Here is a 24,469-nt window from a genome sequence, read left to right as displayed (position 1 = left end):
TTTTTGAGTCATTCTTCATTCCTAAAGATTTTTGGCCAGCTGCATGATGTAACCCTTGGAGCAAGACCTACAAATAAAAACAATAATTTTTGTATGGTTTGTGTCTTCATGTGTAGTGGGATTGTTTATTGGCAGTTGTGTGGTCATGTGTTATGCCCCAAGTCTCAGGGAAAAATCCTCATCATCTCTCTCTCTCTATGTATATAACAACAACTTGATTGTAATATGCAACACTGTTAAAATGAAAATGCCCCATCTGTCCATAAAATGAAACCAAACGTAAACAGAGCATACCAGACCAACAACTAGGTTTGAAATTTTATTAACAGTGTTTTGGATATGGCAGGTGCTACCTGACCAGCTGCTTAACAAACAAGGTGATATTGGTGATACCTTGGCCGCAGTCATACCCTTTCCCACAAAGTCTAAGTATTTTCATTTAATTTGGTATATTATACTTAAAATGAGGATTAAACTGTGGATTGACTACAAGATGTGGTTGACTTCATGCAATGCAGTTCCAATTCTAAACAGCAGAATTTCTAAGAGACCCTCTTGGAGTTCATGGCACTCAAGGTTATCTCAGACAAATGGTCAACTAGTCACTTAATTATTTGACCAGCCGCTTGGTCAGATAGCACTCTGACTAATGCACCTTAGCATCAAAGACTGGAAACGTGAGGCAGTGGCACAAGAGCAGGACACACATACATTAATGATGAAGCCTAGAGGAGCCACAGCCCTGGACCACATTAAATATAAATCAGCACATCAGGACCACCACTGTACCTTCTCAGTCATACAAGCCCAGGTAAGAGCCATACATTCCTAAAGGGTAATTAGATAATATTCAGAGTACACCATGTGCAGGAGAGTGGGATGGCATACAGAGAGGTTACTGAATGAGATCACCACTTTACAGCTTATTTTGACATGTTGGTCCCTTCTGGGTGGTGTTGCATATCGTAGTCAATGATAACCAGTTTAACAGCACGGAAAAAAAACAATAACGGCTTTCACATTACACCTACAGTGTAAGTTGTGTCCTCACTGACCACAAAAAAAACACTGGTAAGGTGTTCCGATTTAAAAAAACAGCCGTCTTTGTGCCAAACATGTCACCGCTGTATACTTAATCTGAAAACAAGTTGCAAAAGCAGTCAAGTTTACCTAGCAAATAAGCCCGAATCACTATGTACTTCAGTGGTATTAGGACACTGGTGATTGATTTAATTAGCACTTATCCCTCCGCAACTTCCCTTTCATAGTAGAACAATCGCCAGAGGAGACGTGGTGGACATGGCATTGTGAGAGCACAGCTCTGGTACTGACCACCATGTTCTCAGCCACAAGGTGGCATCCATGATATATATAGAGATTTCTTGAGGTAGACAAATGTCAAGATGTCAATGTCAAGCTCTCTCATTACTGGCAACGGTCTGTGCTCGCTCACCCTGTGCCCTAAACAAACACATGATATGCCTACTAAGCATCTTGGCAGCAAATATACAGGCACGCCTTAACAATGCTATAACTCACTTCATATTTTGTGATATTACATTTGTGTATATACATCTAGTCTGTGACACTGTACACTGCTATATTTGGGATAACACTGTAATACACTTTTTTTAAATATATAAATATCACTTTAAGTACACCCAAATACAGTTACCATTCCTTAAATAAACACAGCAGCAAATACAATTATGACACAGCACAACATAAGACTGATTGCACTTTTTTTTCGATTTTAAAAGAAATCCTTAATAAAAAATAAATTTATTTCTAAACACATGACTGAACATTTACATGGATAATTCACACACACACACACACACACACACACACACACACACACACACACTAAATACATTGATTTCAGCAAAACAAATCACCTGTACCTCTTAACAAATACTCTTGAGGCTTAGACATCTAGCAGAGTGTGGCAGGAGTCCATAGTGCTGTACTGTATAATTCATGTGTCTCTCTTATACACTAGTTCCTCTGGGTTACACAGGATTGATGGGTGGGAGGGTGCTTCCGCTGTAGCTGATATGGAGTTACACTAAAAGGAGAGTAAAAAATGAACACACATGTACATACACACACATGGACACGATACACACTCAAACTTGTTACTTCCAGAAGCTAACACAGGCCGCCTTCATAGTCATCATCCTCTGCTGCAGCAGGAGAAGGCCCTCCGGCGCCCCCCTGTGGTGCTGCAGTGGACTTCTTCTTGCCACCACCTCCTCCAGGCACCTTTAGACTGATGGCCAGCTTGGCATACTGCAGCGACACACATAGAAAACATATACATGAAGCCAGAGGGAAAAGGCTACATACCAACCTGCTCACAAATGTCATGGCAATGTCTGCTTTGGCCATTTTAACAAATGTATCTACCCTACATTGAGTTAATGCTCCTCAGGATCTTTAATATTATAGGATCAATTTTAGTATAGAAAATTAGGTATCAAAGGCTTTAGACTTTGGTGGCTTTTCTCCTGTGATGCCTAGTGCTAGATGTCTTGTCATTGTATAATTTTATGCAGATGAGCTTTTTGCCCCTGATTGTGTTTCTTTATTTTAACGCCAAATCTGAGTAACTCTGATGGCCACCTGGCAGGTGGTGACATCTTTTCAGAAACAGTCTTAAACTCAGAATCGATCTAAAGACAAATGCATAAATGAAGTTATCAACTGGCTTGTTCAACATACGGCTGTCACCACCCTATTCTATACTTTTGCAGAAGTGATGAGGTCCCAGCAATATTTCATTATTTCATTTAATGCCTCTTTATACAATAGAATTTCACAAAGATAGATTTCCCTTTCAGACAGTGATTACTGAGGCCCTAAACTAACGGCGTGCTAATCTGTGCCATGTACTCACATCATTATCCATGTACTTGAGCAGAGCGCTGTGGCACACGCGGTGCACCAGGTCTTCATCCTGCTCGTCATATCCCTGTAGTAGCATCTCCATGGCTCCACAGTCCTCACTGCCACTGAACCCTGGGATACTGCAGGACAGTGACAGGAAAAAAAAAAGAATTAGAATTAAAAACACAACAATGAGGAAAGCTGACAGTATTTTCACAAATAAGGAAAGCTATCTGAAGGCAGTTATAAATTGGTGTGAAATGAGTGGAAACTGAAGTGCTTCACGACATGCAGACATACCTGTAACTCTCTCTGACGCACTTATCAGCAGCTACAAAGTCAGCTCTATGAAGATGAACCAGCACTTGCGCAATCGTTTTCTAGAAAGACAACAGAAGCATAAAGACAGAAACTATGGGCTGGACCACACAGAATTACAGTATGTTGAACTAAAGGACTGACTATAAAATGAGAATATAAAGAGACATACACCCTGAGCAAAAAAGCGCTAGGTGAAACAATATTGGTGATTACAATCAAATCAATACCTTAAAACATGTGGGGTAATTTTCAAATTCTCTATACATGTTTTTCTCTTTCTGGAGGGAGACAGCTGCTTCATCAAGCCTGCAGGAGGAAAACAAAAAGACAGCTATAGGCTCTGTATGTGTGTATTTCCTGCACAGAATTACAAAAAGCACAGACAATCTAAAAATGTAAATATTGATGACCTGCCAGTTGAGCTGTTCTTTCCTAACAGTCAAAGGCTATCAGTTATCTTGCATCCATTCAAGGTGAAGCTTACCTGTGAAGACGGACCAACAGCCTTGATGCTTTACCCAGAAGCTCTGCAGCCTGTCTCAATCGGTCCTCATTCTACACAAATGCACGCACGAACACACACGTATGTTAGAAAGCAGCCGAAAAACAATCAATGTCTGACTTCCCTTCATAATTGCAATCCATTTACAATTATGTTTTTTCTGTACGTGTGTACCTCAAACACTGATGCAGCTTTCTGATAAAGATCCACAGCCTTCATCAGATCCATTGGTTCCATGAGTCTGAACATAACACAGATCACCAACAAGTTTAGAAACATGCTGACAACAGACGCCAGATGAATAGTCTCCTCTCTCTAAATAGAGTCGTGAACAAAGAACATGCAGGGCCAGCTGAGCAGGGTTTGAGTTTGAAAGTGTGAGGATCTGATCCTAGCTTACATTTGAGCTTCACTGTGCCAAAAGTGAGAAGTTAGCGACCATACTTACTTTCCTGCTCTGTCCAGTGCAATGCCAGCAGTACCAGCCGTGCCGTTCTCCACATACATGATGCTGGCTTTTTCTATGAGCTGAATGGCTTCTGGCATTCGCTTCATGTCCTGCATAGAGCAAACAGTCCGCAGTCATCTCAGAAGTGTCATAGAGGCAGGTGTGACTTTTTAAGATGAAATAGGCAAGACTGATTGTGCATCACAAACATAGTGGGTAGGTGGGATTTCCAAATAGAGTCAAAATCATCTTGAACACTTTGAAAATTTCCTTTAGCATGCATGATGGTAGCATCTTACATTCTAACATTATCGAAAAGGTTTAGGATTGTCTTTTCTTCTCAATAAGATTATCTAGTGAAGCGTAAAGTAATAAACATTTGTAAAATACATCTAAATATTTAGTTGATTTTAATAAAAAATAAATCTTTAAATGTGAGACATACCTTCAGCATCATGCCCGCTTGTTCATATGCTCTAGGAGGGAAATAACACACAGTTTAGAAATAGGCATTAAATGTATTTCAATTCTTTTGAAATATTATTTTAAATATTTTTAAAGCTTTTATAGTAACTTACTTGGCAGCATGGAAAAGCCTGTGAAACTTGGTCAAGTGCTAATAAAGGCACATTTTGGATTGAAAATGAAAAAATAATAACCTGGGATAGGCTACTATAATCTCACGTGTCAACACTTTATTGTAAGACCTTAGCAAGATCTGAGTAGCACACAAACAAGCCTGAACTCGCATTTACATATGTGGTTTTTCGCAGATGCTTTCGTCCGAAGTGACTTACATGCTAACAAAGACAATGTGTGCAACTTTTGTCATTACGTGTGTTCACTAGAAATGTCCTTTGCATGCTCCCATGTCTTTGGTTCTATAAGCGCCTTTCTTGACCCGCTGCACATCAGAACAGAGGAAAACAATTCAAACATGGGTACATAGTCTGTACACTACAAATGCAAATCATCCAAGGAATGAAGCACATTGTCAGTTATCAGCAACAGCAATCTTTCAACTCCTCAAGTATAAATTCTTTGCTGATGTTGTCAAAGTTAACCATGAGCTTTCATAGCTGTCCTGACAGATGCCCAAGTGTTTGTGTCAGCTGAAAAGTAAGGATACGCTTTGTTTTCCGTGTGGTACTCTGCCTCTTTCAGATATGCCTCCTTGGCTTGATCAAACTGTTTGGCATTTTTGAAAGCCACAGCTGAGGGAGACAAGAAAAACTGGGTTAAAACTCCGAGAGAACTGGTCCTTTGGGCTGGGTAGACACCACCCTCTCATCAATGTGATTAATAAAGCATCCATCCATCCATCCATCCATATGAGATTACAACATTTAGACACAACACAAAGTGTTGGAATACATCCACTGTAAACAAACAGGTAAGGCATGGGAAATGTTCTTGTCTTATGGAGTAATACAGGTTATCAGTGTCAAGGGTCAAAGTAAGACTTACTTTACAAGTGCTGTAAATACCTTTGCACACAATAATAATAGTAGTCAGCTTTACAGTGAGTGTAAGGGCATTGCTCAAAACATTGTGCTTACCTGCTTTTGCATATTCTGTGGCCGCACTATCATAGTCTGGCTTCCACTTGGTCATGTTTGTCTTTAAACTGCAAAGATTACCAATTCAGTGAAAATCCCTTCATTTTCAAATGTGATGTCATATTGCCATTCAAAGTTTTTATACAGAATAGGGAAATCAAGTTTCTCATTAAATTGACTGAAAAAACAATTCATGTTTAACCATCTTGTAGGCATCTGTTTTTCGCCAAATATGTGGAATAATATTTCCTTTACATTAATAATGTGAATTTAAGAAGGGCAGGAATGGTGATGCCATGATTTGCTAACCACCATTACCGATATTTGAAAGGTGACAAGGGGTTTGGGGGGCTTCGAATGAAATTCGAGAAACCCATCAATAACACAAGGAGAAAGCTCTCACTATTAATCTAGCCAACAAAATGCCATGTTCATTCAGACGTCCGGTTCGGATCTGTGGAACACTCATTTAGATTTAAATCCCGAAATGTTGACATCGTCTCAATTACCACAAGTCTCAGGAACATATCTCTGATTGCGTAGACTATAATTAGCCCAAAAACTCGGGGGCATAGGAAACGGGGGTCATGATCCCCACTCTCATGCCACTGAAATATTAAGACTGAATTTGTGAATTCATGATGTGCCATATTATGACGAGATCTGTGCCAATGTAACATCATTATTCCCTCAGTTGCATATTAGACAAAAAGCTACCTGAAGTAGGCTACTGTATAAAGGGCCAATAAAACTATAGTGTAGCCTACCCCAAAGTAGCCTATAACCTTCACCACGACCCACTTTACGAAATCAGCGTATGCAGATAGATGCAGTAGGCTCACAACCAGCCAACATCTCTTCTACAAGAACCATCCCTTATATCATTATTTTATCCTAGAATAGACGCTACGTTATCATCCAGTTTTAGTCTGCTAAATCATATTTCGATGTGGATGCATCCTCACCCGAGACTCGTTAGATAACGAAATGCGCACCAATGTCCACAAGGACACGTTCTGATGACAGTTGTTTTCAACATTCACTAACCCTAGCTTGAGCTAGCTTTGCGTCGGCTAACTGACATCAGTTACAACAAATGACATTAGACCTGCACTGATTTGGCTCACCATTTCTCAGCTTTAGCGATGTGCTCATGGGCTTCGTTGATTTTCTGTGCAGCCATGTTCGGATGATCGCCTCTGGTACCTCGTTAGATCGGGCGTTATGGCTAGGGACCGTATGTAATAATAAACAGAATACCGTGGAGTAGACAGCACGTAGATTATCCTCCTTAAGACCTCAACGTCACACGGTTTTACTACGGCAGCCCGAGTGGGATGCTACGATGACTCCAGGGCACCTGTCTCTCTGACGCCCCATTCTGTGTTACATAACAGAACTCAGGTTTGAGAATGTATGTAAAAATAGATCTTTCCGTTCAATCAAACTAAGAAAGCGAAGGCGTCGACCTTTGTAAGCCGTTTGCGGGAACATATGAAATAAAGCTAGTTCTTCATTGTCACACATACAATACAGTGAGCAGTGAACTAAACCTTTGAATTTGACCCATCCTATACTTAGGAGCCGTGAGCACACACACCCCGGGAGTAGTTGTGCTGTTGCTAATGGGTGCCTGTGTTGATAAATTCTTCTCATGCAGCCGACTTAAAATGGAGAAATTAAAATGGGCCTATACCCAAGTAATCAGCTTCCTTTGACATGGTCCTGCCCAACTATACAGTTCAACAACACTCTGCATATAATCATCTACACTCCATTCAGGATCACTGACCCTTAAGCATAAAACTCACAAGTACGTGGAAAAATACAATCTTTATTCGTAGGTTTGGTGTAGCTATATACATAGATGAATAAAATAAACATCAATAAATACAATAACCGAGCCCATTTGTAGTGATCCTAAAATAATTCACATTTAAAATATAACAAGCACAAAATACAGACATTTCTGTCCAGCCAGGTGTTCCTCAAAAACAATTTCACCATTTCTTTCGTCATCTTAATCCAGTGTTAGGTCTATGATTTCTGATGCTGCCAAACTGTGCAAGGAAGTCACACCTGCAGTAGGAACAATAAGAGATTACCTTCAGTGGTGAGGCTCTCATCAATCACAATTAGTCACAGATTAACAGCAAACATTACATTCAGGTCAAATCCGTTGTGTCGAGTTTAGATGACGGAGCCTTACTGAGTTCAGTCTGTGGGCTCCGACGTGCATTGCCATGTTGATCTTTTACAGACCTCCAGGAGCCGTCCGCCACAAACTCAATCTCAACAACAGACTCCTCAGCAGTCACCAGGATTGATGACAGCAAGCTGCAAGACAAAAAAACAAAGTATGATTGGACATCAACTGCACACCTGTGAAGGAAATTTCATCAGCACAACCTAAGAAACTAGTCTCGTCACATTAGTATTATTTTTCCACATTTACTCCGTATCAGTAGGCTACATACAATTCATTATGATATTTTTATAGTAAATGTTTTCTATGATGTAAACAATTTCCTGCTAATGACAACTTGAGGATCAGCAACACTAATTTTCAGATATTCAAATCTGAACATAAAAATCCCACAATATTGCCCAATATTGCTAATTTGGTGTCAAACACATCATTTAAGGGGGTATCCTTCTGGGTTCAAATCTGTACCCCTTATAGTAGTTGGCTTGCTAGGGTGTTGCCTGTGCCACTGACCACTACAGCACACATGACAGTGTGCAACCCAAATCTTTAACTATACCCGTCAATGGTGAGAAGTGTGAAGGGGGCTGGCCTGTCACACACAGGGCACATCCAGGTGGGCTTCATGTTGTTCAGCTCCACGTAGGTAAGGGCATCGAAGCACTGGAGATGGGCACAGCCCGAACCTCTGCACGGCACCCTCAGACGAGTCTTCCCCAGCTGAGAGCGAGAGAGAGCAGGAAGATAACAGAGAAAAGAGAAACCCCCAGAGATGCTTAATGTCAAAATGAATGAATCCCCAACCTTAAGCTTTCCCTGCCTCCTTCGGCCAGTATCTCCCAATGCCTAGCCCCTTCCTTTGTGTCCTATGAATGTTGGCCTGCTGAAGGAGACTCTTACCGGGCACAGGAGAGACACCCGCAGCCCTGTGGTGGCAACATCGCTGTCTTGTCCAGTGCACAGCTTCTCACAAACTAGCACACAAACAGAGCATGCGTGTCCATAACGGCCGAATAGAATACTCCATATAAGCAACCATCTGTGTAATTCTATAGCATCATGCAAACTGTGGGGGGTCTGTGGTATCTGTACTCACCGCGGGCACGACAGCACTCCACACTCTCCACTGAGCTTTTCCTGAGCTGAGCCAGCAGCTCTTTCGCACTCAGGATTCGCACCAGATGAACAGCAAAGGAGTAGCACTAGACAACACACATAAACACAAACAATATTAACAAACGACACATTCACACAGACATGCACACACATACACACAGTTGATGAAAGATAAAAAGCAGGAGAGAGCTAAATGGAAAAGGCTTAACAGACAGACATCAATTGGCCACCTAATTATATAAAAGTGACTGCCACTGCCACAGCACATCTGGTATTGCACCATGTAACTTTGGTGTGTGTATATATGGCACCAGACCTCACGCGAGAACTATGTAATGCTCTTTGGCACCGCCTCACGCAACAATAACTAGACCCATGCACTGGCTAAAAGAGGAAACTAGCATAGTATTCTCTGTATGAACATCAAGGCAGAGACGACAAAGAAACCAAGGAAGACCTTGTTGAGAAAAAGAGAGTAACCAAGCAAGAGACCGAACAAGTAACTGAGCAAGCCAGATGCTGAGCTGGCCTTCTTTCTGTTGGACTAGTCAGCAATAACTTGTTAGCGATCTTGGTATGTCTTGTGCTGCATTTGCTTAATGTTTGGCTGTGTTGGGAAAGTTGTCGACTCACTAGTTTTCATCATAAACATCCCTGCCAATGTTATTTATGAAAGAATTCTACATAGGCTGTAACCTTATTGGCGCCATCACTGACTCACAGAGATTTATAGTTTTTCCAGATGCCCAAAGTCTGTTCCATATCCTTCAGCTTGTCAACAAATACACTGTGTTTTTTCAAGTACACAGTCCATTAGGGGGTTTCGAAGTGCGTTTAGTATTTGAGACAGCGGTGTAAATGTGAGCTACACTCTGAAACTCAGAAGAAAAAAAAATAAATACTGATTCTTCCGGAATGGGGCTTTAAGGCTCCAAGCATGAGTGAGATTACTCTGCTCAACCCTGGTGCACGGTTGTTCATCCGAAGCATAACATGAACATATATGAACATAACACAACATAACATGAGCCTCAGAGTCAATCAACTACGGGGTATACATAATTGGATTTTCCAGCTGTCTCCTCAAGACAATCCATCACAGGTGTTTACAATGTCCCGTACCATAGGTGTTTACAGCTGTCCACTTGCTATAGTGTTACGGTACATCTTAAATGAGGATCCCACTGCAATCACCTATTGATGGCCTTTAAAGACAAGGCTGAATCAATAATCCATTAAAGATGACCACACACTTTTCACAGCTGATTATCAATCACAGTCTGTTGAGTGAGGGGAATGGCACCACAAGTGTGTTCATAGTCATGGTGACACAGAACAAAGGGTTCAAAACACTACTAAAATAGAGGTAGGTCCTGTACAAGGCAGGAAATCCCCTTAAAGGTGGACTTCACGATACGAATTCAGTAACCTTTTAAATTCTACAAATTGCTCCTCTCTGGTTGAATGTTCTTGGTGTGCGCCCAGTGTTCATACACAGTCCGGTTCTGTAAATGGGAAACAAAGTGGCTCGGACTGAAGCCATACACTATTTCAGTGGTTCCCCAACTTTTCATGGCAGGCTCCCTGTGTAGATACGAAGGGCTCATTCTAAGCTAACGAAAACACAACGATTCATTGTTACAGGTAATCATACACTACTGAAAACATCATTATGAATGCTATATTCCATTCCTACTGATAGATACTACTAAAAACTACACACTGTACCTTTAACTTCTCACTAGGTGATCAATCCATACAATGTTCATGTAAGACTTGGGTCTATTGTGTTCATAAATAGGCCAGCTATCCCTTCTAACATATAGGCTAAATGGCCCTGACCATATAAGTACAGTAAGTTGGTTGTTTAGGTTTCTCGTTCTGTTTTTTTCCCCCAGAATAACAATAACTTAATTGAAAAATTTGAAATAAAAAATATTAAAAAAAAAATGTGAAGGGTTCCTACCTTCACTTTGCCACGATCACGCCAAGTAATGAACCCACTCTGGATGTCCCCTGGTTGACTGAGTTTCAGCTGTGATGTGATGTTGATCGGGGGACAGGGTCGCCTAGGCTCCTCTCCTGGTTTTCTAACTCGGATCTCAGAAGGAAAAAGACAAAATGACAAAACCATGTACTGCAGCATCAACAAATACTCTTTTTCATACTTAATGAATTGTGTGAGTTGTATTTAGGATATTTTATATTAAGATAAGACAAATTACACATTACAATCAAATGTTGAACCAAACTACAATTTCAAGGTAGAGTCAGCAATACTGGCAGATTTGATTACTGGCATAATAACAGTCCTTCTTAGTTGTGCCTTGAGAGATTTCCCCCTCCTATTTCAAGGTCTAGGACAAACCATACAGCAATAACAGCTGCAAAGATAGGCCAAGTATTTAGACACATATTCAAACAAAGAAAATGCTCTGGATTAGCATTGTTGACTCAACCTTGGATTGTGCTCAAAACTAGCAAAGTGTGATCAGGACAAATTAGTACTTGTTTAGCCACCTGTAAAGGTAGCATTTGTCGGTTCACAAAAACAAAAAGTTCTGGTGGATATTGGTCATCCTCCACTCCCACACTCTCTGTATAGCAGATCCTGTAATGAAAACATCATCCGATTTAAAAAGTCTTCATGTTTCATTTTCTCTATGACTAATTACACACTGGACTTTCTAGTTCACCCATCAGCAGGGGGGGATTTAAGAATATTAATATTTTAAAAGAAACTGTTAATGTGTGAATTACTAGAGGCGTTGCATCAAAACCTTACAAATTTGAAAATGATAGGGTGGAAGCTCTCTGAAGATAGCTCAAAACTAAAGGGTTAGTCCTATATATTAGTATTATTATTATATATCTTTGCCCTTTATGCCAGTGACAAAAAACATCCAAACCGCATGTGCAAATAGCAAAATTATAACATGGCGATTTTATTAAATAACAGTCATCTGACAAAGGGAAGATAATGTGGCTTACCTGATCACTACCTGAACTTCATCTCCAGAGAAACGCGTTCTGTGACAAAACGTCCGTTTTTAGCATGCATCATATGCATGAGACGACAGAAGGCTAGCCTTCGACGTTTTCAATGGATCCAAAGAGTATAAAATCAAAATATAAAAAGGAAGGCTCAACTTACGTTTGTGTGATTAACTGCTTGCGTTGTTTTTCACTTAACGTGAAGGAAAAGTGTGGCTCTGAAAATTTGGCAACAGAAGAATAAGAATATTGTTCTACAGCCGAATAAAAACTGTCGACCTACCGCAATATATGGTCCACTGACGACTAGGAGAGTGTGGTCTACAAAACATTAGGACATGAAGCACTATACTTGAAGTCCTACGTGTCGAATATGACAACAAAGCACAATATCGGTCTCGTGGTCACGAGGTGAGTTAATTTACTCAAACTTTTGAGACACGCTCTAAAGTTGTTTGACATGAAAGTGGTACACCAATGAACATGACAAAGCCCTTGACATGAAAAAGGGCGTAATATTCAGAAATAATGTGTAAAACTATCACCATACTTAGAGCTGTAAGGTCGACGAGTATGTCCAAGGTTTGATGGAACGGAAACGACATTAGTTTGACATCAGAATCCTGTGAAGAGGGAGATGGAGTGCTGTCAGCAATCTTCATACTTAATATTTGAGGGGATGCCCTCGGGTTTGTAACTGCTTGTGGCTGACAGCGGGAGTTGTATATGTCATTTATTTTAGTAAGCAACTCTTGACTGCATTCATTTTGAATGAGCTGAATGGCGCGACGAATCAGGTCTCCCTTCAAGCCCTTCTTCTCCTTGCCGATGAAGAGTTCACGGAGGTCGACCACTCGAAAACTCTTTAACATGCTCTATGTGACAAAAGGAAGTTAGACATACAAGTTTTAAAATAAACCTAATTGAAATGGAGTAGCATTCCTCATCTATTTTTAGGCCTACTTGCCATCGCATCCATCGTCGGCCACACACACCCTTGTCGAGGCGCGACACCGATTGACTCGTCGACTGAAATAGGTCCAGGTGTACACCAGTGCGACGTCACAAGGGCATTAAGTATATGTTGGTGGCCATATTAAATCAATAAGCAAAATGTTCAAATTAATAAAACACAAAATCAACAAAATAGTCTCTGAGGCGATTTTTTGTTTTCATGTTGTAGGCTACGTCTAACAAATATTAAGTTATAATCGGCAGCCAAGCCTCTGCTGAGTACGTTGTATCAACCAAATGACTGCATTGCTGTGAGAAAGCAAGTACATTTAATGTACAGTATTAATAGCCTATAGATCATTTATTTTGATTTAGACCCAACGTCGCTGCATGATGTAAGATATTATGCTCTTGTCTCATGCCTATGAGGCTCTGTGGTAGTATTGCAAATAATGATTCACACAATGGTGTGGTGTGAATTATATTAGAATTACAGTACAGTTTTTTACCAGCAGTAGGCAGTGTTACCCTGTAACAAGACAACAGCAGCTATTGCATCTCATCGCCTATCAGGCCAGAGGTGTTTCCATGGAGATGACTGTCCAGTGCAGCGGCCTGAGCCAGTTGACCTTTTATGGTGCCCTTTGACCTACTGGTCAGCAGATAGGTCAGGAGGTCAGCAGTGGCCAGAGGGCGGTGAAAGCACTCCACTGATTGGCTACCATTCACCCTCATCTAGATAATTAGAATATTGACCCATATTCCTAATGCACTTAATATGCATAACATTCACAGTGCTGTATATTTTACCCCTCCTAAAACCCTGCGCAACTATAACATTTTACTTGGGGTCATCAGCTGTAGGAGGCAATACTTACACTGAAAAGGGGGTGGGTAGTTAAAAAAATGGACAGGGTCTTATAGATGGAAACATTATTTTTCAAAATTGCTCGGCATGAAGACATTAGTGCATCTACTGGAGGTAACAGCTAGCGTCTCTGAAGTTATTACTATTTAGGATGTACAAAGGGTTTGAAAGACTGGGGTTATTGCACAAATGGCTTTTTAAAATGAACTCAAGGTACCAGCTAGTGTCTGAGTAATTATCAACAATGTACTTTCATTCACCAGTGGCAGTCATGCTAAATCGAAACTTTAGGAATCATAGACAGTGGATATAAATGCCCAGAGCCTGATAAGTGTACCAGTTCCTGCACAGCAAACAAACGGCTGTGCCCAGGCCTCAACGTGAATTTAAAACCAACACGTCGTCCCTCTCTTCAGAGGTGCTCAGGCAGGTCACATGATCGGTGGCCCTCCTCCTTCCTATAACTCAGGCCTCTGAGCAGATGGCTTGTCAATATCAATATATTAATTTAAAGGCAGCCACGCGATCAGCACAGCTCTGTGTTAGAGCCCTGTGAGAGAGGGGGGGAGGTGTGTGTGTGTTTGTGTGTGTGTGTGTGTGTGTGGTGATAGGGGGGCAAGGGCAAAGGAAGGAGAAATGATGGAGAGATGTTTGAGAGGAAAGAAAAAAGATGGTGAGAAGCACTATTACTTCTGAAGCACTACAATTCTTTCTTTCTTTGTGGTTTGAACCAGAAATTCTGGATTTAACTGCAAACATGGACTAGTGTGTATGTGTGTGTGTGTGGGGGGGGGGGGGTCATAACAAAATGATGGTGTTCCATTTTTTTGTGGTTTAGAATTTTATAGAATGGCAGCTATATCTTATAAAGAAGCAGCATCTTGTGTTTACTGGGGATCTGTGGACTGCAAGCAGAGGTGCAACGCACAGACACTTCAGATGAACAATTTATTGTTTCTGCAGTGAAATTTTAAGACTCCCTTTAAGATGTTTTGAGCTCACTTGATTTACGAACAGGTGCAGCGATATTTGTTTATTTATTTAGTTGAAAAAGAAGGTGATGGGGAGGGGGTTGTGCATCCATGAACCCTCGTGACCCTATGAGCACCTCAGTCCATACGACAATAAAATATTTCCGGCGCAGAGGTGGCCGGATCATAAACAGTGTGCCTGGACTACATAGAGCGTCCTCTCTGGGCTATTGCATAACCTCTTCTGTAAAGAACTTTAACCCAACCCTGGCACCCCTGTGGCCTTTGGAGGACTTTAACCCAACCCTGGCACCCCTGTGACCTTTGGAGGACTTTAACCCAACCCTGGCACCCCTGTGGCCTCTGACCCCTCGATTACCACCATCAAAGTTCACACTGAGGTGAGAGGAAATAGTGATAGAATAAACAGCACTCTAATGATGATAATTTTATTCATTTTTAAGCATGTATCCTACATGTATTTACGATAACTGCATTATATGTAAAAGTGGAAAGAACCTTACAAGTCATGTCAAAGTGAAGAAGAAAAACGGGATGATTAACTGACAATAAGAAACTAACCAGAGCATGAATGACAAGAGCAGTGCTCCAAGTCAGGGAATTCCTGCTTTGTCTCCAGCCCTCTAAAAATGTAAAATCAGTGGGCCATGGTTTATGGATGCCTTGCCTTCTGAGGGAACTAAAAAATAAAGGAACTATGCAATATTTGACTGTCATTACGATACAGAGTGTACAGAGCAGGTGTCTTTCATTTCTGTTTTCTGTTTGTAAAATATCACAGTAACATGTCTGGTGAAACAGACATGTTACTGTGATATTTTACAGGATTATTGAGAGAATAGTTTGTGCATGAATTTACATATAATTCAGGGGTTGGCTACCGCATGCTAACACTCCTGGTTTCAGAGAGAAAAAGACTCCTTAACACTCCTGGTTTCAGGGATGGAAAATATGTCATAGTTTACATATGAGGAATATGTGCTAACATATCTTCTATAAAATGCAATCTCACTAGGACTATGAAGACATATTATTTCAACACAGTCTGGAATACATGATAGCCATGACATATAATATGGAACATATTTAACAAACATATCAGAATTGCACCCTTTGACTAACCTTTTAACTCAATGTTTGTTGGTTGGCCGACCGCAATTTACTGATTAGGGTGAAAACGGTCTAAAGCAATACTTTGGAAGGGTTTGAAACACTTCAGTATTGTTATGGATTATGGATACATGAGTGGTGCCTAGTTTGTTGATCAGGGTAATGGTATCTGATTGGTCACTTCTATGTGATCTTTGATCTCTGACACTTGTTCAGTTCAGGGCATGGACGAAAAGTGACCTTGGAGTCCACACACACACACACACACGAGCATGCACATAATATATGTAAACCATGGAGAAATACCATTGCTTCCTCTACACAAAGTCATCTGAACTGCTTTTAAGATCCTTCAATATATAAAGCTTTCCAGAGCAAAGTAGCCGCCTTAGTGAGTTCCTCGCTTGGCTTTGCAAAACCGCATTGAGTTCGATTTCCTCCTGCTTTGCGTAAGACACTCTCCAGCTATTCAATCATTCATTCACTGAGGCAGAAATCTCAATTTTTCAACAAAAGGGAAACATACAGGTAGAACACTGCAGGTCTTTGTGAGCTGCAGGTCTCACAACAACATTTAACTTCTCCTGTTCTCAAATGATCTCATTTGAAAACATCTCATTTGTGTCTAGTGGACGACACATTATATCTGTTAACTTGTAACCTAAAACACATCGCTGTGAAAGCAAAGTCTGTTATGCGTGTCCTGTATAAATGTATAATTTAATTAGTATGAGTAAAACTGAGGGATATGTTGTGACGTTATCTGAATGTATATACAGTAGGGTTAGATATGGCAAAGAAACAAGGATAAAGAAAGAAAGGAGACACTTGGTCACAGGTTGCCACCACAGGGCCAACGACAGCTCCATTCTCCGTCATGGGATGGGCAGCTGGACTGCTTCTCCTGCCAGTGTATTGAAAAAAAAAATGTCTGCCTGCCTGTGAACACACGCGCTTCTGTCTGAACCCTGGGATGTTCACTTCACACAATGGCCTCCCCATGAAAGCATGTCCATGCTTTAAAACCCACATTGTGTGTCTCTATGCCTTTTGGAGCAGTCAGAATTATTAGCGCTTACATGCTGCCTTCCCTTGAAAAGATTATTTGTCATCTGCAGAGTAAAGGATTTTTAGAAGTCAACCTGCAGCCCACTCCCACCCAACCCCCTCTCTTTCTTTCTTTCTTTCTTTCTTTCTTTCTTTCTTTCTCTGTCTCTCGTTCTCTCTCTCTCCCTCCCTCATTCCCTTTTTTCTCTCTAACCCCTCTCCCTCCTTCTATCCCCCTGGTGCTGCCCGGCTACCAATCAATACCGTATTGATCAACTCTCTCTATCGCTGGCCAACCAGACTAATCACCTTAACACAAGCTCAACACTCTCACTCTCATACTGTACACACACACACATACACACACACACACACACACACACACACACACACACACACACAGGCACAGGCACAGGCACAGGCACATTCATATTCAGAAACATCCCCATATATTGAAGTGCACCACAGAATCTATGCATATGTTATTTTAAGTATGGAATGGATGGTCCTGATATATATATATAGCCATCGGTCCCCTTTAAATTATTTAGAACATGCTTGATTTCAGAGCAGATAATAGAATAAACTTACTCTGTATACAAACACACACATGCGCGCGCGCACACACACACACACACACACACACACACACACACACACAGTGTCCTGCCTTCCCCCATTTTCTTTGTTCCCATATAAAATCAATCTGACTCATGGAAAGGTGCAGCCACATCCTCCCTCCACATATTTTGATTTTTGGGCTGAAACAGGTGTGAGTTGTCACTCACTGCCTGTCTACCTGACCTTGTGAGATGAGAAATGGAATCCTAAAACACACAAGCCACAAGATATTAATTTCCTACTGAGGAACCGCATAATAACATAACTCTCAGTAGGGTCTGTGCACATGTTGTGACTGTCTACATTTATATCTGTTCATTTGGTATTTGGTCTGTATGTAACTCTTCTCAGCAGTGATTCATTGGCTGCAAATGATGCATGCACATCAGTTGTTCTTCAAAGGAATTCATCTAATGCACGAACACGACTGCTCAGCAGGCAGTGGCCTGTGTTTGCACTGCAAAGAGAGATGTATGTTTACTCAAACCCAAGCTATGATTAAACAGCTGTCTCACCAATGTGATTCTAATTGACTCACCGTCATACCCGTGCCAATCAAAACCTGATCTCCCACACTACTGGACCACGGCTGCTCTAAAATCAAGTGCAGAGGATGCTGATTGGCTGGTGGAGGTAGGTGGGCAAACTAATACTGCTTTATCTGCTGGTATTAGAGGATCAATTAATCCCCATTGTGCATGCCGGTACTGATAGCGCACCATGTCTGATTAGGGACGGCTTGTTTCTGCGGGGTCAAGATAAGAGCTCGGCCATCACTCCACGCAATGACCAGAGAGGTTAATCAAATAACAGCAACCCCCCATGGGGCATAAACCATGACCCCAGCAACAGCTAGAACCACGAGAGCATGGTTAACATTCACATGGTGATATGGATGGGTCACACACACTAAGGTATGCATATACAAGGCACTTTCAGGCACACACATCCCAATACACAAAGTGAGAGTGAGAAATAAGGAAGACAGAGAAAGAAAAAGAGAGGTAGATGGGTGATGGTGGATAGATAGAAGATGGTGGATAGGTAGATAGACAGATGGATGGATAGATAGATAGATAAGGTGCTGCGAAGTGAGAAAGACCAAGTGATGATGGCCAAAAGAAAGAAAGAAAGGAGTAGAGCAAGGCAGTCTCAGATGCAGAAACTGCCCAGCAGAGAGGGAACAAATGGATGAAAAGCACTGTACACAACACAGCAGCATGCACAGAGCAGGAGAGAGGACTGATCAATATTCATTCTTAGTAGAACTGTGTGTGTGTGTGTGCTCGGGTGTATGTGTGTGTGTGTTTGTGTGTGTGTGTGTGTGTGTGTGTGTGTGTGTGTGTATCTGTCCATCTGACAGTGTGTTTGTGGGTGTACATTGAGAAGGAACAAGTGCTACCAACACTGTGAGCAATAACAGACCTGAGACACCATAGTGCTATACTGTACAGCCTGCTCAAACCTCTTCCTTTCCAAGAAGCAATTTTACTCCCATTGTCTGTTATGAAATGAAGATTAATGCAACCGGTCCTCAAAACATGGCCTCCCTCCTCCCAATACAGCCCCCTCCCCTTCTCCTTTCTCCCCTCTCTCTCTCTCAAACACACACACACACACACACCTCCCTGTAGAATTGATTGACTATTCCCTCTCAATCCATCTCTTCCACTGTTTCTTAGCAACCAGTGCTCCAGCGAATTTGGATGTCAGGAAGGTTTATAATTTATTTATTTATTAATATTTGTATTATTATTTTTACTCTAAAGGATCCACACTGATCATGCATGCCATGTGTGACTGTCAGTGTATGTGTGCACTGGAAAGTGTGTTTAAAATGTGCTTATTTATATATATTCATGAATGATAATTATGTAAGCACATTGTGTGAAATTATGTTTGTGTTTATGCTTATAGGCAAGCCCGGGCATGCATGTAAAACAACATCTGTGTGTGAGAACATATGCATTTGCACTCTGTCTCTCTCTCTCTCTCTATTTTTCCCTTCTCTCTCTCCCTCTCTCTCTCTCTCTCTCTCTCTCTCTCTCTCTTTCTCTGTGTGTGTGTGTTTATCTGTGTGTACCTGTTATATATCTACAACTTATATTCAAACAGGAAAAAACACACACCCCTTGTTAAATCATTTAATGAAATTTGTGTTACTTCATCAATCAAAAACATTTCTACATTATTATCTCTGAAATAGAAAGTGTGTTTCAAGGGCATTATACACAGCCCTTCTCTTTCACACGAAATATGAACAATTGTGAAACAAATTCAGTTGCTGTGTTGTTGCGCATGTTCTATTTTATTCAGTGGTCAAAACATTTAGCAAACATAATATTTGTACATATTACAAGATTATGATACCAGCAGTGATTGACGTGCCTTTCACCCATCTTTAAGAAAGGCCTATGTCTGTGTCCACACCTCTGTGAACAGACTGGCTTGGATTACATAGGCACTGCTGGCAGTGTAGCTGGAAGTCCTGCAAGTTGTTCCTCATTATGTCGTTAAGATGCTTTTAGCAATACACGACCGTCAGCATAAAGTACTCACATACACAAGAACAAGCGAACAACAAGCAAGTGAACCCTTTCTGTATGACAGATTATTTCAGAGGGCAAATGCCTGGCATTGGCACAGAACCTCCCTCTCCCGCCCCCCCTTCTCTCTCTCTCACAGACACACACAATTACTTTTGTGCAATTACTTCCTCTCTCTTCCACATACACATACCTCCCCCCCCCTCTCACACACACACCCTAACACACACTCTCACTTTTTCTGCCTGTCACACACATACACTCCTTCTTTCTCTCACACAAATACATACACAAAGTGGAAACCAAAAAATAAGGACTGACTGATCCCTGAGCAACACATTTCACGTTGTGCCACATGTACCCACAGAATCACACATACATATGCACACATACAGGCCTGTCTCACTTTGATATGTTTAATTGGTTTAATTGTCTATTGTATCTCTTTTATCTTTTTTTCTTTTTATTTATTTGAATCCCAATCACTGATTTTCACATGGAAAAGCAGTCATATATTGACTGTGGGCTAGGCTGGTGCTTCTCTGAAAAATGTATTGTATTTCTAAATGTAAATGTATGTATTTGTAAGTTAGTATAATTGTATACCACTAGGCTTTCTATACCACGTTTTGACAAAAGTAACGTCTACACGAAGGACTCACATACACACATCTGTAAAGGATTCATGCAGCTACAAGAATTACAATGAGACAACTTGCCTTTTTAAGGTCATAAAGTTTCTGAAGTTTCTTAGGAATGTATTAGTTATCATTTAAATATCATTAATGTAGTCATCCTATATATTTTTACCACGTGATGAAAATCTGCTCTTCACCTACATTAGGCCTATGATCTATGTCTCAGAATATCACAAAAAATATAATGATTCTAATAACAGGCTCTTCTTATGTTTCATTAATTATCTCGACTCAATTATCGTTAAGCAATAGCACAATTTAAACAAAATTAGTCAGTGCTGTGAGCTTTATTGACAACTTAACAATTCCCTGTAAAAGATGTCTTTGCTGTGCAGTGTTGTGATAATATTGTTGATACAAATAATTTACATCATAGGCCTGTATTATTAATTATTATTTATTACAAATAACATAAATATACAAATTAAATAATAACAATTAAGATATCTAATTGGCAGAATAAGATGGACTGTAACGTCGCAATCCTTAGAGAAATTACCAAACCTTTGCGATTTAAAAGGGATAAATCACTGTTTTTCAGCTATTTTTCTCTATTTGCTGTGCAGGCTTACAACCTGTGTATTTTCATCGATCCAACGGATATTGATTTCCAATTGATCGAAAGGGGGAGAAAAAGCTGCTGGTTTTCAACTGCTCGGCCAGCGTTGATCAGCTCCATCTTATCACAAGGAAGTTCCCACCACCTGAAAAATACAAAATGGGTGCGAAGACAAAGCATCTGAAATGAAAAAAGTGATCCTTAAGCAGTGTCTGTGCCATTAAGTTTGCAGCAAGGAAGTCGCATATTAACGTTATATGAAGGTGAAGCTAACAAGTGATTTTAGATTAGGCTGAAATGTTACATTTGGCTGAAATGTTCATCTTAAATGTATATAGCTATAAGACAACGCCTATCACACAACCGCAGCGAGACCCCCTTGCGCTAAAAGTTTGTAAGGGAATCAGAGACTGAGATTTTGCGTCCTATAGCAATGCAATGAAACAGATAACTGGGCCTATAGATAATTCAACTGTTATTGTAATAGTTAGCAATTCACATTTTAATCTGACACAACCATTGTCAAGTTATTAAACAATAAAACATGTAAATAAAAAAATATATTTTCGTGATATAGGTTGGTGAAACAGACATCATGCAACTAAACGACAAAATGTGTCAATTTTCTCACTTCTCAAACAAGATTCACGCAGTTAAACGTGACTGAGGCTTTGATTTTAACTGATTAAAGTGGGATTACATTTCTTTTTTTTAAATACACAAATGTACCAGTATCAGCTGTAGCAAACACACAATCATCTTAGGCCTAATAAACAAACGTATCCAGTGAAATATAGTCTACACACACACAAACACACACACACACACACACACACAGACACACACACACACAGACACACAAATAAACACAAACACACACACACACACACACACATAAAGAAAGTTTCATTAGCAGCCTTTGTTTTTAAACTGTAATCTTAACGGGCATTGAACTGTATAGCCACTGCTGCCAGTAAATGTTTTTCCCCTGAGTGTACTCAATAAAAATTGACATATCTGAATTGTGTACAAAATTGTGAAGAAGGCCCGTTTTTGTTATATTCATAGTTTGACTTAAACCATTACCTATTATTGCAATAATAATATGGTAAATATCGGTGGTTATGTAGGCCCACTTACTTACTTACTATTTTCACTACTTCCACTGAATATCACTTAATTACGCGTGTGTGTTACGGAGCTCCTTATACTCCAGAAAGAGTTAAAATAGCTGTTTATGGACCGTTTTGTGTTTTTTTATTTATTCACGACGAGTTAAATCTAGACATAATCATGTTTTAACACGAGAAGGATTACACTAAACAGAACGGATTGTGCTTTGCCGTATCTATTCGGTGCTGCAAAAGTTCAACATTTAAATCAAAGATTGTATTTCATAAAGGTTTTTATCACAAAGGATATTTGTATTAGGTTAAAACGAAGAGGGGAAAAATGCTTTTATATCAAGACGTTTGTGAAATGTACAGCCTTGCCAGAAACGGCAAATACCCATTTTTATTTGAAAATCTTGCCAGTCTGGTTCTGAAACTAGGATGCAGGGCAAAATTGATCATTCCTTGAAATGATCAATTAATTTCGGACTTTGAGCGCATCAGGGATTCAAGATAGTCTCGAAGTTGAATGAGGGAAAAACAACAAGGCGGTGATGCGCAGAATGCCAAAGGAAACATATTGGAAAAAAAGATATGCAACCATTTTAGTGTAAGATTTTGAGAAAAATAAATCAGTTACAAAAATACGGCCCATTCCGATTGTGCTGAAAATTAGTATCTGCTTTTTTGGAATTAACTTGAAGGGAAGGCCTAGTCTGCCCTTTCCCCAAACTATACGCATTTGAACAACTGGTGGTTCACAGCAAACACTTAACACCAAGTGAATTATAAGGGAATGTTAGCCAACATCCATCACTACGGTGGTCAGGCAGCCAATACTGAAGCCTCTCCGCCGTTGCGCAGCGCGAACCTAACGGATTCTGCACTGGGCCTAGAGCTGTAATTTATTTCCGATAGAAGGGCTCATCGATAGTGGACATCAAAGCAAGAAGACACTACGTTTATTTGTGTTGCGTAAGACACCAGCAAAGTGTCCCCATTACTTCTTGACTAAAGGTAAAACCAAGTGCTCAAAGTCATATAGTTCAAAGGCTTGCTCGTCACTTCATAGGAAAAAAGCTTTAGCTCAAAGTTTATATTATTATTATTATTATTATTATTACTAATACTTCTATAACTACTATTGCTATCATTATTATTATTATTATTCTGTGTTTTGGTTTCTAATTTTACAGACAGAGACCATGTGTCGAATATCAAAAAGTGGGATGTGGCAGCAACCATAACAAGAGAGCCTAATAATTATACCAGCAATAATAATAACAGTAGAAGTACTCTTAGATAGTGCTTTTGCTGCTCTTTGGGCCTACATCTGTTTTTGCTGCATCAGGAATTCTGCAACAAGCAGAAGTCAAATAATAGGCTACAGAATAATGTTCAATTTTTCTACAAACTCACAACAGTAATAATGACAAAAGACAACGGAGAGAGCATGTATATGCCTAAATTACATAATTTAATTTATGCGGCACATTTGAGACACACACACAAGCTAAGTTACAGCTGTAAATATTACTCTCTGTTAACACTTGCTGGTGCGTCTATATTGTATCGGTTGTGGGAAAAATAAGATACGACAGACTTGTTAACAACAAAACAATAATTCAGTCAACAATGTCCAAATAAACATATCAATTTCAAATGAACACGCACGCAAAACCGACAACAAAGACGACTGTGGTAGGCTCGGAGTTCCAGGTTGGCGAAGCATTTCCCCACTCGCCCTCTTCCAGCTCTAAACTTTCTGACCTATACAGTGCTCTCTCACCCTGGGTCACCAAACACAATTAATCAGTGTCAGTCAATATATTGATCAGATTTATCAATGGCCACAAGAAAGCGAAAACATGCATCTTCAACTAGCGTGAAAACTTTAATGTTCTGCACAGCCAACATCTGAGACGAT

General features: G+C 40.3%; 2 protein-coding genes across 4 annotated transcripts; both read right to left on the bottom strand.

Annotated features, from left to right (window-relative positions):
* Nucleotides 1-306: 306 nt before the first annotated feature.
* LOC105907026 (gamma-soluble NSF attachment protein-like) lies at nt 307-7,105 on the bottom strand. Its single transcript, XM_012835264.3, has 12 exons — nt 6,847-7,105; nt 5,720-5,787; nt 5,290-5,374; nt 4,739-4,756; nt 4,606-4,636; nt 4,161-4,270; nt 3,887-3,953; nt 3,695-3,765; nt 3,438-3,516; nt 3,190-3,269; nt 2,900-3,029; nt 307-2,292 (listed from the first exon to the last, which is right to left on the bottom strand). Exons 1-12 carry the CDS (start codon nt 6,900-6,902, stop codon nt 2,152-2,154), a joined length of 936 nt encoding a protein of 311 aa, XP_012690718.1. The 5' UTR covers nt 6,903-7,105; the 3' UTR covers nt 307-2,151.
* Nucleotides 7,106-7,533: 428 nt separating this feature from the next.
* On the bottom strand, nt 7,534-13,074 carry pias4b (protein inhibitor of activated STAT, 4b). 3 transcript variants are annotated; one of them, XM_031559686.1, is made up of 11 exons: nt 13,003-13,074; nt 12,586-12,910; nt 12,196-12,253; nt 12,033-12,071; nt 11,550-11,652; nt 11,008-11,142; nt 9,022-9,127; nt 8,826-8,899; nt 8,485-8,645; nt 7,929-8,056; nt 7,534-7,798 (listed from the first exon to the last, which is right to left on the bottom strand). In XM_031559686.1, the coding sequence occupies exons 1-11, from the start codon at nt 13,012-13,014 to the stop codon at nt 7,740-7,742; spliced, it is 1,200 nt and encodes a 399-aa protein (XP_031415546.1). In that variant the 5' UTR covers nt 13,015-13,074; the 3' UTR covers nt 7,534-7,739. The 3 variants fall into 3 exon arrangements, with proteins under 3 accessions (XP_031415546.1, XP_012690703.2, XP_031415547.1); XM_012835249.2 differs by having other exon boundaries at nt 11,562-11,652; XM_031559687.1 differs by lacking the exon at nt 11,550-11,652 and having other exon boundaries at nt 12,044-12,071.
* Nucleotides 13,075-24,469: the final 11,395 nt, after the last annotated feature.

Source organism: Clupea harengus, chromosome 22, assembly GCF_900700415.2.
Source record: "Clupea harengus chromosome 22, Ch_v2.0.2, whole genome shotgun sequence".
NCBI classification, from domain to species: domain Eukaryota; kingdom Metazoa; phylum Chordata; class Actinopteri; order Clupeiformes; family Clupeidae; genus Clupea; species Clupea harengus.
This window is presented reverse-complemented; position numbering and strand designations above follow the sequence as displayed.